This window comes from Lissotriton helveticus, chromosome 10 (genome assembly GCF_964261635.1).
Source record: "Lissotriton helveticus chromosome 10, aLisHel1.1, whole genome shotgun sequence".
NCBI classification, from domain to species: domain Eukaryota; kingdom Metazoa; phylum Chordata; class Amphibia; order Caudata; family Salamandridae; genus Lissotriton; species Lissotriton helveticus.
The window spans coordinates 199,954,019-199,969,631 of record NC_136071.1 but is presented as its reverse complement, the minus strand read 5'-3'; the positions used below and the strand labels follow the sequence as shown (position 1 = coordinate 199,969,631).

At 43.3% G+C, this 15,613-nt stretch overlaps 1 protein-coding gene across 6 annotated transcripts in view; it reads right to left on the bottom strand.

Annotated features, from left to right (window-relative positions):
• Window positions 1–15,613, bottom strand: part of EEF2K (eukaryotic elongation factor 2 kinase) — a 192,893-nt gene that overhangs the window by 40,418 nt on the left and 136,862 nt on the right. For 2 of the 6 annotated variants that reach the window (XM_078665119.1, XM_078665120.1), the window contains 4 exons: window positions 15,277–15,344; window positions 14,041–14,118; window positions 5,654–5,710; window positions 5,426–5,485 (listed from right to left, as the gene is read on the bottom strand). In XM_078665119.1, the coding sequence (XP_078521245.1) occupies window positions 5,426–5,485; window positions 5,654–5,710; window positions 14,041–14,118; window positions 15,277–15,344 (263 nt within the window). The remainder of the gene's footprint in view (window positions 1–5,425; window positions 5,486–5,653; window positions 5,711–14,040; window positions 14,119–15,276; window positions 15,345–15,613) is intronic. The other 4 variants (XM_078665123.1, XM_078665122.1, XM_078665121.1 and 1 more) reach the window with 3 other exon arrangements.

The following is a 15,613-nucleotide window of genomic DNA, read 5'->3' as shown; positions in this document are numbered from 1 at the left end:
CGAAGAATGGACATTAACTCCAGTGATGGGTTAAGGTAACCAAACTCTAAAACCTCAGTAGCCGTATTGCAAGATTGAGCTGGAAAGGACTGGGGTGTCAGAGGGTTCTGTGAATTTGTATGAGAAGGTCTAGCATGTGGGGAAGCTTCTCGTGAGGAGTTAGAGAGAGTTCTAACAGAATGGAGTACAAAGGATGGCGTGCCCAGGTTGCTACCAGGATGAGGGTAAGTGATGTCTGCCTCAGATTACAAACTATGAACGGTAGGAGCTGGATGCAGAAAAATGTAGGCACAAATCCCTAACCAGCGAATCCATAGTGCGTTGCTTATGAATTGCAGGCGTGGTAACCTGGCAGAGAAGTTTGGGCATTTGGCATTTCTGCCACAAGTAAAAGAGTAAGCCCTGGGGTGGAGTTCCCATTTGTTTACTTGTTGATGCGTCCTGCTGGGCAGGTCTGCCAAGTTGTTGTCAAGACCAGGAATGTATGTATGACCAACTGCACCATGTGATGTAGCACCCTCTTCCATATGCTCTGGGCTAGATCAGACAGCTGGGGCAAGTGTGTGCCCCCTTGCTTCTGCAAGTTAAAACTGGGTTGTGGTGTTGTCCATGCGGACTAGAATTACCTTTTTGTGAGTAAATGGAAGGAATGCTCGATGAGCAAATTAAATAGCCAGCAATTTCTGATGGTTAATGAGGAGACCCTGCTGCTTTGGTGTCCACAAGCCATAGATGTAATGATCTTGGAGATGCGCTCTCCAATCCAGAGAGCGAGGCATCCGTGGTGATGGTCTCCTGCAGAACTGGGTCTAGAAAAGGCCGTCCCTGCAACAAGTTGTTGGTGTTGCTCTACTGCAGAGAGCGATGTGTTTTGCTCCAAATCAACACTAGATCCTTCCACAGACTCTCTGCCTGAAACCACTGTGCTGCTAGGCACTGCTGTAAGAGACTCATGTGTAACCTTGCATGAGGAACTATTGCAATGCAGGACGCTATCATGCCTAACAAATCATTACTGTCCTGACCGTTACCTGATGATCTGTCTGGAAAAGAGGTATTAGATTTTGAAAAGTGCTGACCCTGGCAAGGCTTGGATAAGCCTTCCCCACCCCCGAGTCTAGAGTAGCCCAGAGGAAGGGTTGTACCTGAAGGGGCTGAAGATGGGATTTGGCTATGTTTATCCTGAAGCCCGATTTGTGGAGAAGATCTATGGTTGTCTGCATGTGTGCTAGACATTGCAGCTGTGTGGCGCTCTTGTTCAGGAAAATCGTAAATGTATGGGAACACGTGGATGCCACCCCGGCTGAGGTGAGTGGCTACCATGACAAAACCTTTGGTGAAGACTCTGGGGGTTGATATTACCCCAAAGGGTAGCACCTTGAACTGATAATGTTGTCCACTTACCACAAATTGCAGGAATCTTTGATGGGTGGGGTGGCTGGTAATATGGAAGTACGCGTCCTTTAAGCCTAGGGCAGTAATGAAGTCACCTTGCCGCAACAGAGGGATGACATCCTGAAGGTGGACCATGTGGAAATGTTCTGACAGAACGTACTTGTTGAGGGACCGGAAGTCGAGTATAGGCCTGAGGGTGCCATCTTTCTTGGGAATAAGAAAGTACAGGGAATATGGCACTAGCTCTATGGCCCCTTTGGCAAGTACTGCATGCATCTCCTCTTGTAACAGTCACCGGTGTTCTGTGGACAACTTGAGTGTGCGTGGGGGAATGTTGGGTGGTGTTTGGGGGAGTTCTAAACAGTATCCTTCCTGTATGATATCTAGAACCCATCGGCCGGAGGTAATTGCTTCCCAGTGAGACAGAAACCTCTGCAACCTGCCCCGACAGGTGTTGGATGGTCAGAGGGAAGGTGGAGAGTGTCACTGTTTTGGGGCAAAGGCTCCTTTGGGAGCTGCCCCTTTGCCTCTACCCTTGCCATTGCCCCCTCTGTACCCTCCCCTGTAGTAACCCTGTGAAGGAGTCTGCAGTTATTGTCTGGTGTATGTGGTAGACGTCTCAGGTGTGGCAACCGCTTTGGTTGCACCACAGTACTGTGGGCATTGAAAGGAGAAACAGGCAGTGGGAGTCTGCGGGGCACCTATGGCCCTAGCTGTATCGATGTCCTTCTTGATTTTTTCGAGCATCTCATCGACCCGAGGGCCAAAATCTTGCAATCAAAGGGCACATTAACAAGGTGTTGTTGTACCTCTGGTTTAAACTTGGAGTCACGTAGCCATGTATGGAGGTGGAGAAGGAGACTAGAATTAATGCAGCAAGCAACTGTGTCTGCAGCATTTAAGAATTCACCAGTTGTTAGAAATAATCTTCCCCTCAGCTACAAGCCTCGGACCACACCTGCGGTATTGCTCTGGAAGATGTTGGATAAAATCTTCCATCTGTTACCAGTGAGCGTGTTCATAACAGGAGAGTAAGCTCACTGAGTTTGCAATGCGCTACTGTGTGGCACACATGCCAGCAGCATCAGTTTTCTTGCTCTCCCAGTCTGGAGGGGGTGCATCCCCTGAACCCTGGGAATTTGCTCTGGTCGCAGCCATATGTACCACCAGGGAAACAGGGGGTAACTGCCCTTTGATGTAGGTGGGGTCTGAGGGAAAAGTCTTAAACTTTTTGTCAACTCGGGTGTGATGACTCTGGCTTTTACAGGCTCTTGATTGATGTCCCCAGCAGTCTTGAGCATGCCTTTTAACATAGGCAAATACTGGAGGGACCTCTGTGTTATGGAGAGGGTTTCTAGCAGAAAATCATCATCCTCAGCCTGAACATGTACCTCAACTTTATGGAATGCAGCTTCCCTGTGTAGAACCTCAAGATAATAGGTAGTATCATCAGGGGGAGAGGGCTTGGTGGGTACAAGTCTGGGTCAGTGTCAGCTTGGAGATCTGCCTGATAGTCATCAGAAGGGTCTGGAGCCCTGGGGTCATAGGATGGATCAGGGGGTTATAGGGAGACCCTGGACAGTCCCCATTCCCTGAATATGGAGATCCCAGTTGGGAATGTGTGTGAGGGTCCCCAAGCAGCATGGGGAGGTAGGGTAGGAGAGGACAGAAGAGGAGGTGGAGCAGGAGGTGATGGAGGAGCAGGCCAGGAAGAGCTAGGCAACAGTGGAGAGGTGCATCTGTCCTTTTTGGGTGTCGGCTCAGATGGAGGGTTGAGGGCCTCTTCGAAAGTGAGTCTCCTCCTGCGGGGATCATTATATGGAGGGGCAGGGTTAGCCAGGATCCTGCTTGTGCCCGGCTTGATGTGGATCCTCGGTTGGCCGGCTTCTAAATGTTCCTGGAGCCTCTGCAGGATGGATTGGTAGAATTCCTCCAAAGATGGCTTGGATGGAGCCAAAGAGGGCCAACGCCCAGAATACCCCGAAGTGGATTTTGGCTATGAAGTTTTCGACTCAAGAGTGTGGTCAAGCAGATGTCTTTGGACCTGGCGCCGAAGCGGCAGTTGACATCAAGAGGCAAGGCTTCAAGGCAGACTTCAGCACCAAGAGTTGTGAGGATGTCTTATCTGGCTCTGTCATTTTTTGCTGACCATGGCCATGAGGCAGTGTAGACCCAGAGCCATCTGAAGAAGCATGAGAGTTAGATGCTGTTGCTTCAGAAGGACTAGTGGCAGTGGTACTCACTGCAGTCTTCAGCAACGGGCGTTGGTCTTTGGGCTTTATAGTCAAGTCGGCCTCCTCTGACGAGCCTGGCTGCTGAAGAGCTTCCTCCTCGCATTCTCGGAAGATATCCGCGGTGTCTTCCTCTCCTCTGCACTGCGCCATTGAAGCTGAGGCAATGAGACACGCCAACAGTTCTGAAGGGCCACGGAACACAAGACATTGCATAGGATTCCTCTTGGTGATAAGAAGACACGCACAGGGTACAAACTTTGTGCAAAAATGTCCTAGGATACTTGGCATTACAAGATGGACAGAACCGAAAAGGAGTCCTTTCCATCACATGGACATTCTCGACTTTGAGGGTGATGGAGTCAAAGGGGCAGAGCCATGCTGTACAAGTTTGTAGGCCACAAAAACAGAATAGTGTTGTAGTAACACCAAACAGCAGACCGACAAAAAGAAGGATTGCTTGGACTTGCAAAGGACGGTGCCAAAGGCCTGGCAAAAACATCTAGTGGCATCGAACCGGACTTCCAGTATACACATCTGAACCAGACGGAGGAGAAAAACAATCTTATTATGGAACCGATGCCCATGTGTATTGCCTACAATAGGTGGAGTTACCACATCTCGTGACTCGAAAAGACTTCTTCGAACAAAAACAAGTTGTGCATGTCGAAGCCCAACACCAGATGGCAGGAGTATGTACCGCATTCGTATCTACAGATACACATGCTACGAGCATGGTAGTTCCCTATGGAATGGACAGGGATAGCCACTAGTAATGTTGGGAACACTTGCATGGCCTGAGCTTTGTGTGTACTTATAAACACTCCCAATCCATTTCTCCCACTCTTATTTCACTTGTATATTTACTTCCATGTAATACATTAAGCACTCTTCTAAGTTAAGAAAATGACCAACAAACCACCATGTTGTATGCCTGCAAGCAAACGATAGGAGTTGGGATTAGGAAAAGTAAATATACAGTCTTGATAGTTTTCCATGTGTATACTATGGGATTTTGGAGAATCCCAAACAATATGTACATGTCTAAAATTCATAATGTCCAATTCAAACTTTGTGTGAATCAGACATTAAAAGATTAATGATGATGCGATCTCATCACAAAGCACAATTCATGCAGAAAAAATAAGTATTTGTATCTGCGATCAGGTGCTTCTTTCACTAGGTTAGCGGATCAAACTTAAAAATATTGCAGCATGCAGAGTGCAGTTTCCATAGCTGCCGCGTGCTGCGCCTGCGGAACAGAATTGTTTATAACACAAGCATGTACTTTGCCATTGACAGTGACCTGTTAACAGTTCACAAAGGCATGTTCTTAAGCACACCCAAACCCATTGTGTAAACCAAAACTACAAACCTGTTGGCTGCCAGCACACAGTTTACACTTTTCACAAACACACACTTCAATTCTAAGCGACTTTGCTCCAGAGGTAGATGGTTTGGTTACATTGAACGACTGCTACAGGAAGAATGGATCGGCTAAGTTCCCCTTAGTCCATAAAAGAATCATATAAACTATTTAAGGATTTCTAATGCAACATAAAGTCAAAAGGTTGTAGCATGTATCATTTAATACTAAACCCCGTTCATTAAAATCAGATTAAGAGCAATTACAGAAGAACTATCCTAAAATATTTTAATAATGCTTTTCCTTCCATGTACGCAAACCATCGAACTAGGAATATAGAGTGTGAAAATGCAAACAGATTTTGCATCTAATATGGGTTGTGGTTAGAAACCAAACTTCAAGGTATGTGCATCAGATTTGCATGCAAAATCACCATTTTCATCCGGGGACTGTTTTTAGGGGTCACAGAGGGTTTATTTACAACAGCTTTTCTCTAATTGAAAAATTAAAAGAACACATACAAAAAGTTAGAAATGAAATGAAAGCAGGAAATGAAGAAAAGAAAATGATCAACTAATAGCATGATTTGAGATTAGAAAACAAGATGGGAACATGTTATGATGGAGTGGAATTCTTATGGAGGACACTGCGTATTATTTACCCTTCCAAAACTGTCTTCAGATTCAGACTCGCGCCTTCTGTTGGAGTTTGAGTGACCCTATTGCAATGTAAAAATTTTGTTAATTCATTCAACCTGGAAAAGCACATAGAGTCAAAGAATGCATTACCCACATTACTAGTACGTTCAGATTCCGCACTGTAACCTCGTCGGCCAGATTTTCAGCCAAAGGCTACATTCTTTCTTTGAATTCTATGATCCAGTCGCACAACTGCATCAAAGGGTATGGCCAGACATTACATCATAACCCAGAAATGTTTGCTCCCTTGCATCAAGCTACATGCAGTGCAAAATGTGTGCTCCTCTCAGTGTTGACTGCGGTATCAACACTACAGTCAATACTAAGGGGAGCGCCCTTAGGAGCGCCCTTAGTGTTGACTGTGGTGTTGACACTAGCGTCAACACTGAAGGGAGAGCAAATTGTACCATGAGACAAAGGAGCAAACTTTTCTGGGTTATGATGTAGTGTCTGGCCATACCCTTTTCCCTGCCCAGACTATTTTTCATGACCTCCTCTACCATTTATCACACATTCCTTTTTGTAAAAATTGCATTCCAACCCATTGATTACACTTTATCCGGCCCGAGTAGGAGATTGTGGCTCGAGCTGCAGAGTACGGCCCTAGTCTGAGAGTACGGTCCGGGTGCGAAGAGTACTGTCTGGGTGCGGAGATTCCGACCTGACTGCGGATGTAAAGTTAGGAGTTGTAAGTGATTTCTGTGAATACCAAAAATTGTAAGTGCCTTCTGTGAATACCAGAAGTAGTAAGTTTAGGATTTTGTCTCAGATTAGTTCTGTGAACTGGCCCCATGTCTTCACATGCTCTGAGAAGCTGCTATCTGAGTCTGAGCCATGCAGAAATATGCCAGGGCTAGGAAAATCTTATAGCTTCCTAATAAATGACTGGTGCTTGAGATATGCATATTTCTTCCATTACTAATACTACACTACCCAAAGGCACATGGGCAACTGCAAAAGAAAGAATAAGCACCCTCTGTCCAATCAGATTTGGCGCCATTAAACTAAACCGCCAGTGGTTTCAGACCTTTCCAGATGAGTTCAACCTGTAGTTTTTTGGTATTTCTCCCACTTTTAAAGTATTTTTTTTATATCCGATGTCATTTTAGAAACCCCCCCCCCCCCTTTCATCATGTTAGCTAGGAAATATGCCTTTAGGAACACAAAAAAACGTAATGTTGGTGTTGTAGAAATGGACTGGATTCCCCAGCATCTCGCTTACAAACGTCATTCTGATAAACGCGATCTGCTTGTACAAGCTGACAGCATACCAGATTTTGATACCTTAGTAATAATAATAAGAATTTGAAGATTCCATCCAGCAACTACTCTCGCACCAATACACAGCAGGAATGGAGAAATGAGTGGAAGGTCTACGTCACGGCCTCCATATATTTCATATCAAGCACCTCCGTACAAAGCTCTAAAAGTTTTTGTTACAAAATGGGGGGCCACAATACCAGAAAAAGAGGACACATATTAAGATCAACAGTACAGCACATTAAAGCTTGTTTCCCAAAAGGCACCCTCGACTACAAAGCGAAGGCAAAGATAGTCAGCCACCAGACAGTGAAGCAGCTCAGAATACCTCGACAGGCTCCCAAGATAAGTGCTTTATTTAAAGTCATGTTATGAAAACTGTAGGAATACTCACATGCAGAAGTGCACTAAGGAACATAATTCTGAATGCTCTTATCATAGACCCACAGCTGTTACCAACTGTACATTCTTAATCAATACGTTTTGGGATCTGGCATTATTCGAACTATAATGGCCCTTTGTCATATAACAACATGCCATTCCTGTGGCCATCCTCCACTCCTTTTCTGAGGGTTTCAATGGAAGGCTATAATAGATATGGAGTATCAGGCCCAAGTGTAATGGTGACCTACCACTGGAAAGGCACATATCTTTGTATTGCTGTTATTAAGCAAGCACCGTTTGATGCTCAAGGTCATTCAGTCATGGTATGAAGACAAACAATTCTCAGCCTAAGTAAAGAAACATTAATCAGTGTCTCATAACACACAGACATTCTAATCATGTCCTTTGTCAAGGAGTACAGACCTGCAAATCAGGAAATTCAGATTCAACAACTCATGGACCAGCAGAGGCTAAAACAAGTGGAATCCCCTCCGCCCGCAGCAACCACATTCATTCAAATTACTGTGCAAATTGTTGAAAACAATCGATTTCTGTAATGTCATCTATGCACAGGACACATACAGTTATAAAAGCCTACAGATGCAGTGCAAAACTGCAGAGCGCCACACAAGTCCAATGCTGCCCTCAATAAATAACCCTCTTCATATCTAATCCCTCAAACTGACGACCAGCCCATTATACCTCAGCACTTTCAGTTATAGTAATAAGGAAGGAATATTTTACCTGTAATCATCTACTTCTAGCATGTAGTGCCGTAAATTCAAATACTTAGCATTATCCTGCCATCAAGTGTTGGGCTCAGACGATTACAGGTAGTTTTCTTCAAAGAAGTTTTTGATTCACAAGTTATGTGGCTCCTCCTCCGTTGTGTATTGCGCATGTTTCTTGGCTCTTTTGTTAGACTCTTTTTGGCTCATCGGGTGAGCGTTAGGAAGAAGGAGCAATAAAGTGACATAATAAAGAGAATGTGTGTCTAAATTTGAGTGCGTAAAGTATGTTTCAAATACTTTTAAGTTATACAACCAAAATCTTTCAGGGAGGCGGGTGGGTGCATATGAATCTACAGCACTTCACGCTCCAAATAGATAGTTGCAGGTTAAGTAGCATATTCCATTTTCAGCATGTGTTGGCCGTAGATACATATACTTAGCATTAAATGTAAAGCAGTGCTCCCTTTCCTGTGGTTAGCGATTGGTTGAATTACTTGTTTGAAATAATGTTTGAAGTAAAGCTTGGCCCACTCCTGCTTGCTGATTGTTAATTCAATAGTATAGTGTTTAGTAAATGTATGTGGGTTATTCCATGTAGCTGCTTTACAAATACGCTCTATTGGAATATTTCCTAAAAAAGCCATATTGGTTCCCTGTTCACGTATAGAATGAGCCAGTGGTGGTAGTGTTAGTACCCTTTTGGCTTTTTGATAGCATGTCTGAATGTATCTGACTATCCATCTAGCAGGTCCTGCTTTGGATATTCTTGCCCCTTGATGTGGTTTGCTAAAAGCAACAAAGAGCTGTTGTGTTTTTCTTTAAATGATTTTGTTCTATCAATATAGAAAATGATAGCCCTTTTAACATCCAATGTACGAAGGGCCCTTTCTGCTACTGTATCTGGGTTAGGAAAGAACACTGGTAACTCTATGGCTTGACTTGTATAAAAAGTCGATAGCACTTTGGGTAGAAATGTTGGGTTAGTTCTTAGAACTAATTTGTTTGGATACAATTTAAAGAATGGTTCTTGCAGAGCGAGTGCTTGCATTTGACTTATTCTTCTGAGAGAGGCGATTACAGCTAATAATGCAATGTTGCAAGTTAAGAGTTGGCATGAATGCAGTGGTTCAAATGGCGTCCCCAAAAGCCTGGAAAGGACAATATTTTGGTTCCAGGTTGGGGCATGTGGAGTGGAAGGTGGGATAAGGCCGCTAGTACTGCTAAGTGTAGCATAATGGATGTGTAAAGAAGCGCCACCTGATGCAGATGGAAAAGATAGCCTAATATGTTGTACTGTAGGTGAAAAAGGCTGTATTTGTTTATTTGTATAGAAATGTACAAATCGTTTCCATTTAAATGCATAACATGCTCTAGTTGTAGGCCTTCAAGCTTGTTTAAGGATAGCCATACCTTCTTGTGGTAACTTTAATTATCCGATTTCTAGGATTTCAGGAGCCAAAGCTCTAGATTGAGCTGTTTTGGATTGGGGTGTATGAACTTCCCTTGATCTTGAGTTAGTGGGTGTGGCCAAAGAGATAGTTTCTGGTGTGGCACTAGAGCCAGTTGCACCAGTGTTGTGAGCCGTGCCTGCTGTGTCCATGTTGGGGTTATTAGGATTAGTATTGGAGAGGTTTGTGTTAACTTCTGAACTACATATGGCATTAGTGGCAGAGGAAGAAAAACATAAACAAATACTCTTGACCAAATCATCAATTAGGAATTGCCCTAGGATAGTGGGTGGGGAAACCTGTGTGCGAAGTTTTGGCATTTGACATTGAGGTGAGTGGCAAACAAGTATATTTCTGCTATCCCCCATCAGTGAGAGTGGAGTAGTAGTGGATCGATCTCCCACTTGTGCACCGGGTGGCGTGTTCTGCTGAACATATCTGCGAAGTCGTTGTCGGTCCCAGGTAGGTATTCTGCTACGAGGTGGATTTTGTGGTAGATTGCCCAGTGGCAGATTCTCTTTGGGAGGAAAGATAGTTGTGAGGAGTGCACCCCCCTGTTTAATATAATGCATTGCAGTTTTATTGTCTGTTTGTATTAGCACTATCTTGTGGTGCAAGTGATTGCAAAAGGCTTTGAGGGCTAGTCGAATTGCTAGTGGCTCCAGATGGCTGATTTGCAGACGTTTCTGAGCTATTGTCCATAGGCCATGAACTGTGAGATCTTGCATATGTGCCCCCCATCCCTGAAGAGATGCATTTGTAGTAAGGGTGATCTGCGGAATTGGGGCTTTGAAAGGCCGGTCTTGCAACAAGTTGTTGCTGTTCCACTAATGGGGAGAACGATGAGTTGCTGGCCCTATCAACATTACATCTTGTAGATGCCCGTCCGCTTGAGACCATTGAGATTGTAGAGTGCGTTGAAGGGGACGCATATGTAGTCAAGCATGTGGTACTAATGCCTATGCATGAAGCCATCATGCCTAAAAGACCCATCACCATTCTTACTGTGAGATGAGCTTGTGGTTGATAAAGAGGTAATGTTTGTATGAACTTTGTTATTCTTTCTGCACTGGGATATGCTTTGGCTGTAACTGAATTGAGAGTTGTGCCTAGGAAAGGCTGAATTTTCAACAGTTGCAAGTGAGACTTGTGTAAGTTTCGGGTAAACCCTAGTTTGTGTAGAAGGCTGATCACTGCTGAGTGTGTTGAAGGCACTGATCGTAGGTTGGGCTTTTGCGCCAATCACCTAGATATGAGAAGACATTGATTCCGTCTCTTCTGAGATGAGCCGCCACTACTACAAGGCACTTTGTGAACAATCTTGGTGCTGTAGTGACCCCGAATGGTAGCACTTTGAATTGATAGTGTTGGGTGCTTAGCTGAAAGAGTAGGTAACAGCAGAATGCTGGATGAATGGGGAAATGGAGTATGCATCTTTGAGCTCTAATGCAGTCATGAAATCTTCTTGCTGGGACAGTGGTATTACTTCTTGTAGCATGTGAACGTGTTCCAAGGAGATGTACCTGTTTAGTGGCCTGAGATCTAGGATAGGCCTTAAAGTGTTGTCCTTTTTGGGAATAAGAAAATAAAGGGAGTACACTAAGTGTTCCTGATGTTGTAAGTGCATTATTTCTATTGCTCCTTTTTGAAGGAAAGAAAGAACCTCTCCCTGTAAAAGTGTAAGATGTTCTTTTGGCATTTTTATATGGTTTTGGTGGAGTTGTAGGTGGTTTTAGTTCTAGTTCTAAACAATACCCATCTTTGATTATGGATAACACTCATTGGTCTGTAGTGAGATGTTGCCATTGTTGCTACACATTTTGTGACCTTCGCCCGACTGCTGTTATATGTGGTTGGGGGGAGTCTAGGTGTTCACGGTTTAAAGGGGTATGGGTTTTGATAGTGGTTGCAAGGCATCTACATATTTATATAATTTGTATCATAGAAAATCCCGTATTAAATTGGCTTTGATAGGAACCCTACTCCTTACTGCAAATGCTCGATTCAGAGGAGGAACTTCCTCTGTTTGTACCTCTGTATTGACCACTACGAAAGGAACCATGGTGTGGATATATTTCTAGGGCCCCCATTGCTTTAGCTGTTTCTGTGTCATATTTGAACTTTTCTAGCATTTCATCCACTTGTGGTAAAAATAACCTTTGCCCATTAAAAAGTAGATGCAGCAGATGCTGCTGTACGTCTGGCTTGAACCCAGATACTATGAACCATGCAGGGCACCTAATGAGGATACTAGTATTAACCTCTCAGGCGCGGGTGTCTGCAGAGTGAGTCACATTGTATAGTGGCATTAGATATTACCCTGCCCTCTTCCACAAATTGTGTTGCCCATTCTTGGTATTGGTTAGGGAGGTGTTGCAGTAGTTCCTGTATTTCATCCCATGTTACTGGATTATATTGTGTGAGTAGTCCCACAGAGTTTGCTATAAGCATGTGATTGGTTGCTTGTGCTGCCACTCGTTTGCCTGCTGCATCATATTTTTTACTCTCCTTATCTGTTGGAGGTGCATCCCCTGAGCCTTGGAAATGTCCTCGTTTTATGGCAGTTTGCATCACTAGTGAATTTGGTGTCACTTGGCCCTGAATATACTTAGGGCCCAGTGGACACACCATAGATTTCTCAATACGAGGGTTGACTACTCTAGATTTAACAGGCAGCTTAAATATGTCCTGAGTGGATGACAGTATACCTTTAAGCATAAGGTGCGATTGCCCTGTCCTTTGTGAACTACTAAGTGTTTCTTCCAGGAAATCCTCTTCCTGTGGAATAGTGTGTAGACTTACTTTGTGGTAAGTAGCAGAGCTACTGATGATGTCATTATAAGCTGTTGTATCATCACCATCATCATAAATGTCCCATTGGTCAGGGGCAGTATTGGTATCTCCCTGCGGATCTCTGAAGTAAGGGATATTGTACCCTTCATGCTGATGGTCACTTTGAGGTGATTGATTTGGTGAAGGTAATGGTTGCTCAGAAGGCAAGTGTTCTGGCAAGGGTGCCTGCACTTGCCTTGAAGGTATAATAGGTGAAGCTGGAACAGGAGATGTTGGAAAAGGAGGAGAAGGGATATTAGGAGGTGTAGGAGGAGAAGGGGGGAAAGAAATATGGCTTGTTCCTCTGTACTTTTTCTTTTGTTGATGGGTGTGTTGAGGCCCAGCAATGTCCTCCTCAAAATACTTTTTCCCTCTTCTGAAGTGTGAGGGAAGCAGGTGGTAGTCGTTTCGTGCCTAGCTTCCCAGTATGAGGGTGCCCTAAGAAAGTCTTTTGTCCCTTGTCCAGTTTGGCTTGCAAGCGTTCAAGAATGGGTTCTATTTGTTTTTTCTGTGGCTCTGTAGTATTCTTTGTAGATTTTGAAATCGAGGATGTGGAGGGCGTTGAAGAGCCTGTTTTTGCTGTTTTTTGTATGTTGATCTTGCATGGAATACTTTGCATGGCAATTAGGGCAAAAACTGAAGGGCGTGTTTTCCATCCTTCCTCAACTTGGTCCTATAAAATGGAGATTAAGAAGTAGAAGAACAGGTGGGCGCCGTGAAGGGATAGATAGCACCAGTTGCTGTCGTCCAGATCTGAGATTTGTTGATCTAGAGAGAAAAGACTGACAGCCAATCAAGGCCTTGGTGGGGATAGAAGCTCGGTCCCGGGTCCCAGAGCTGCTATAATGACGTTCAAACCCGATGGCGGGAAAAATCTATTTAACAAAGGAGCTGAGGAACATGCACAATACACACCAGAGGAGAAGTCACTATACCACGTGACTCAAAGACTTCTATGAAGAAAAACAACTTGTAATCGTCCAAGCCCAACACTAGATGGCAGGATAATGCTAAGCATATGTATCTTGGCCAATACATGCCATGAATAAACGAAAACAAATACAAATAGTGTATGAAACTGAATGGCGAGTAATGTAATATAGCCATGTTGGTCTTGGAGGTATGTGCATCCTTACGAAAACAGACTTTCACGACAGGATTTACTCTAGGTTATTTTCCACTGATAAAGCATCTAAGACTAGTGTGGGGCTTCAGCATAAACAAAGAGTTTACTTTTAGCAGAAGTGCGGTTTGCAAAAAAGACACAAACTTTGGTCCAACTGTCCCCTTATGGCGAATGACTTACACTTGAGTGAAGTCTGTTTTAATAATATTGCCATTTCTTTCGAGTGACACCATTTTTGATATAGCGTTATAGTATTCTTGAAGGGGATAATGGATTGGAGTCACTTAAATAAAGGTAGGTTCAAAGAAGAAAGTTTAAGTTGTTTGCAGAAATATCTAATGACTGATAGGTCTTCTTAGCAAATGGTGCATCCACGTTGCTATCATTTAACAAATGACTAAGGAGAATGCGAAACGATCTCAGACAACATAAATTGTACATTTGATTTGGTCACTGTTCAAAAGAGTGCAGCAGAGTTCAATAATTTTGCCCATCTGTTAGATTGGTCTACATGATTGGAGCTAAATAAAGAATACGTTATTGAAAAAGCCAGCTAAATTGATACTTACTCTCTCTCGTGGATCGATATCTTCTGATTCACTACGTCTTTCACTTGGGCAGCCACTGTCGCCACCGTTTTCAGAGTCCTGTTGTAAAAACAAAAAAAAGAATGGTATTTTGATATTACTTAATGCATAGGAATCTTTAGTGTGCACACTAACACACATAATTGAGTGATGAAGTTTGTTAATGTAATTTTTGTTGAACCTAAAGTCCATAATTTCCCATTCCCTAAATTGAAAAGAAAATATCCCTTTACTGCCATCACGTTGCACCCCTCCTAGCTTTCAGTGCAGGAACACATTACATGTTGGTACATACATATATGAGTGCATGTATGAATGAGCACACATACAACAGTATGACGCACAGATAAGAGATAACAGGTCAGGCACAGCATCACAGTTGTCTCAGTGCTCTACCCATGTGCAGTGTCTAGTGCCCACGGTAGTTTTTCAAGTCAAAGGTATTGAGGGATTTATACTCAGAGAAAAGAAATACCAAGCGAAGACCCATAATAAACCAAAAAGTCCTTTAAATATGCTTCAGCTCCCCTGTGAACTGCTTCCCGCTCTTCTGTTACCTACACCACTCTCGCAACTCCTCCTCCTCCTCCTCCTCTCTCCATTTCCCTGTAGAACTTTAAAGTAACTTAAGGGTAGAACACGTACTGTTCCGCTACTTTGCTTTGAAGAACTGCATAAGCGAGCAACTAGCAGGACAGAGACTAATAGACTAATGTTCCCTTCTTATCTTTTACCAATATACTATTCCCCCTCTCCTTACCCTTTGTTTCACTCTCATCCCTTCTTTTCCTCTGTATTCTTGAGCCCTTTAACACCCTAGCAGCAGCTTGATTGGAATTACATCCTGTACAACACATTTCTAAACGTTTTGTCTAGCCCAATCAACATTCTCACAATTCAATGATTTACATCTACAGTAAATTACTTTCTACCATTCACCTGTAACTAATACACAATAGTCTTCTAATGTGTTACTTTATCATATTATGCATTTCATGGGCACATACATCTAGAACCGGCAGCCATGGAGGTTGCAGAAGTGCTACAGATCAGTTTTGATATGTTTGAATGTGTCTTTCACATTAAAAGGGGGCTCCAAATGCTACACAATTGGGCTGGACCTTCAAGATAACCACGGACTATATAAACGATTTTACATTAATTGTAAATACATGTATCTTATATAGATATCTTGGAAATTGAATAATCATCCATCACCCTTTGATTATCAAGTTCATTGGTGTCTTCGTGCTCCAGGTCATCTTCCTCATTGAACATAGGCCAGCCTGGGGAAACATAATACGCTTGCATTACATGCAGGAAAGTGACACCTGCTGCTCATACACATACTGCAAATGTGAGGCACGAGACCTAAGAATGTACGCAAACATATTTAGCTTGATTCCCTGAACTACTCTCGGTGCGCAAACATTTTTAACTCTCCACAAATCACAGAAGTCAATGCTTCCTGTTTTAGATAAATGGTCGAGGCTTTACCAGTATTTAGTTCGGTTTCAAAAGTGAATATAAACTACTGCCATAGACACATTTTTTA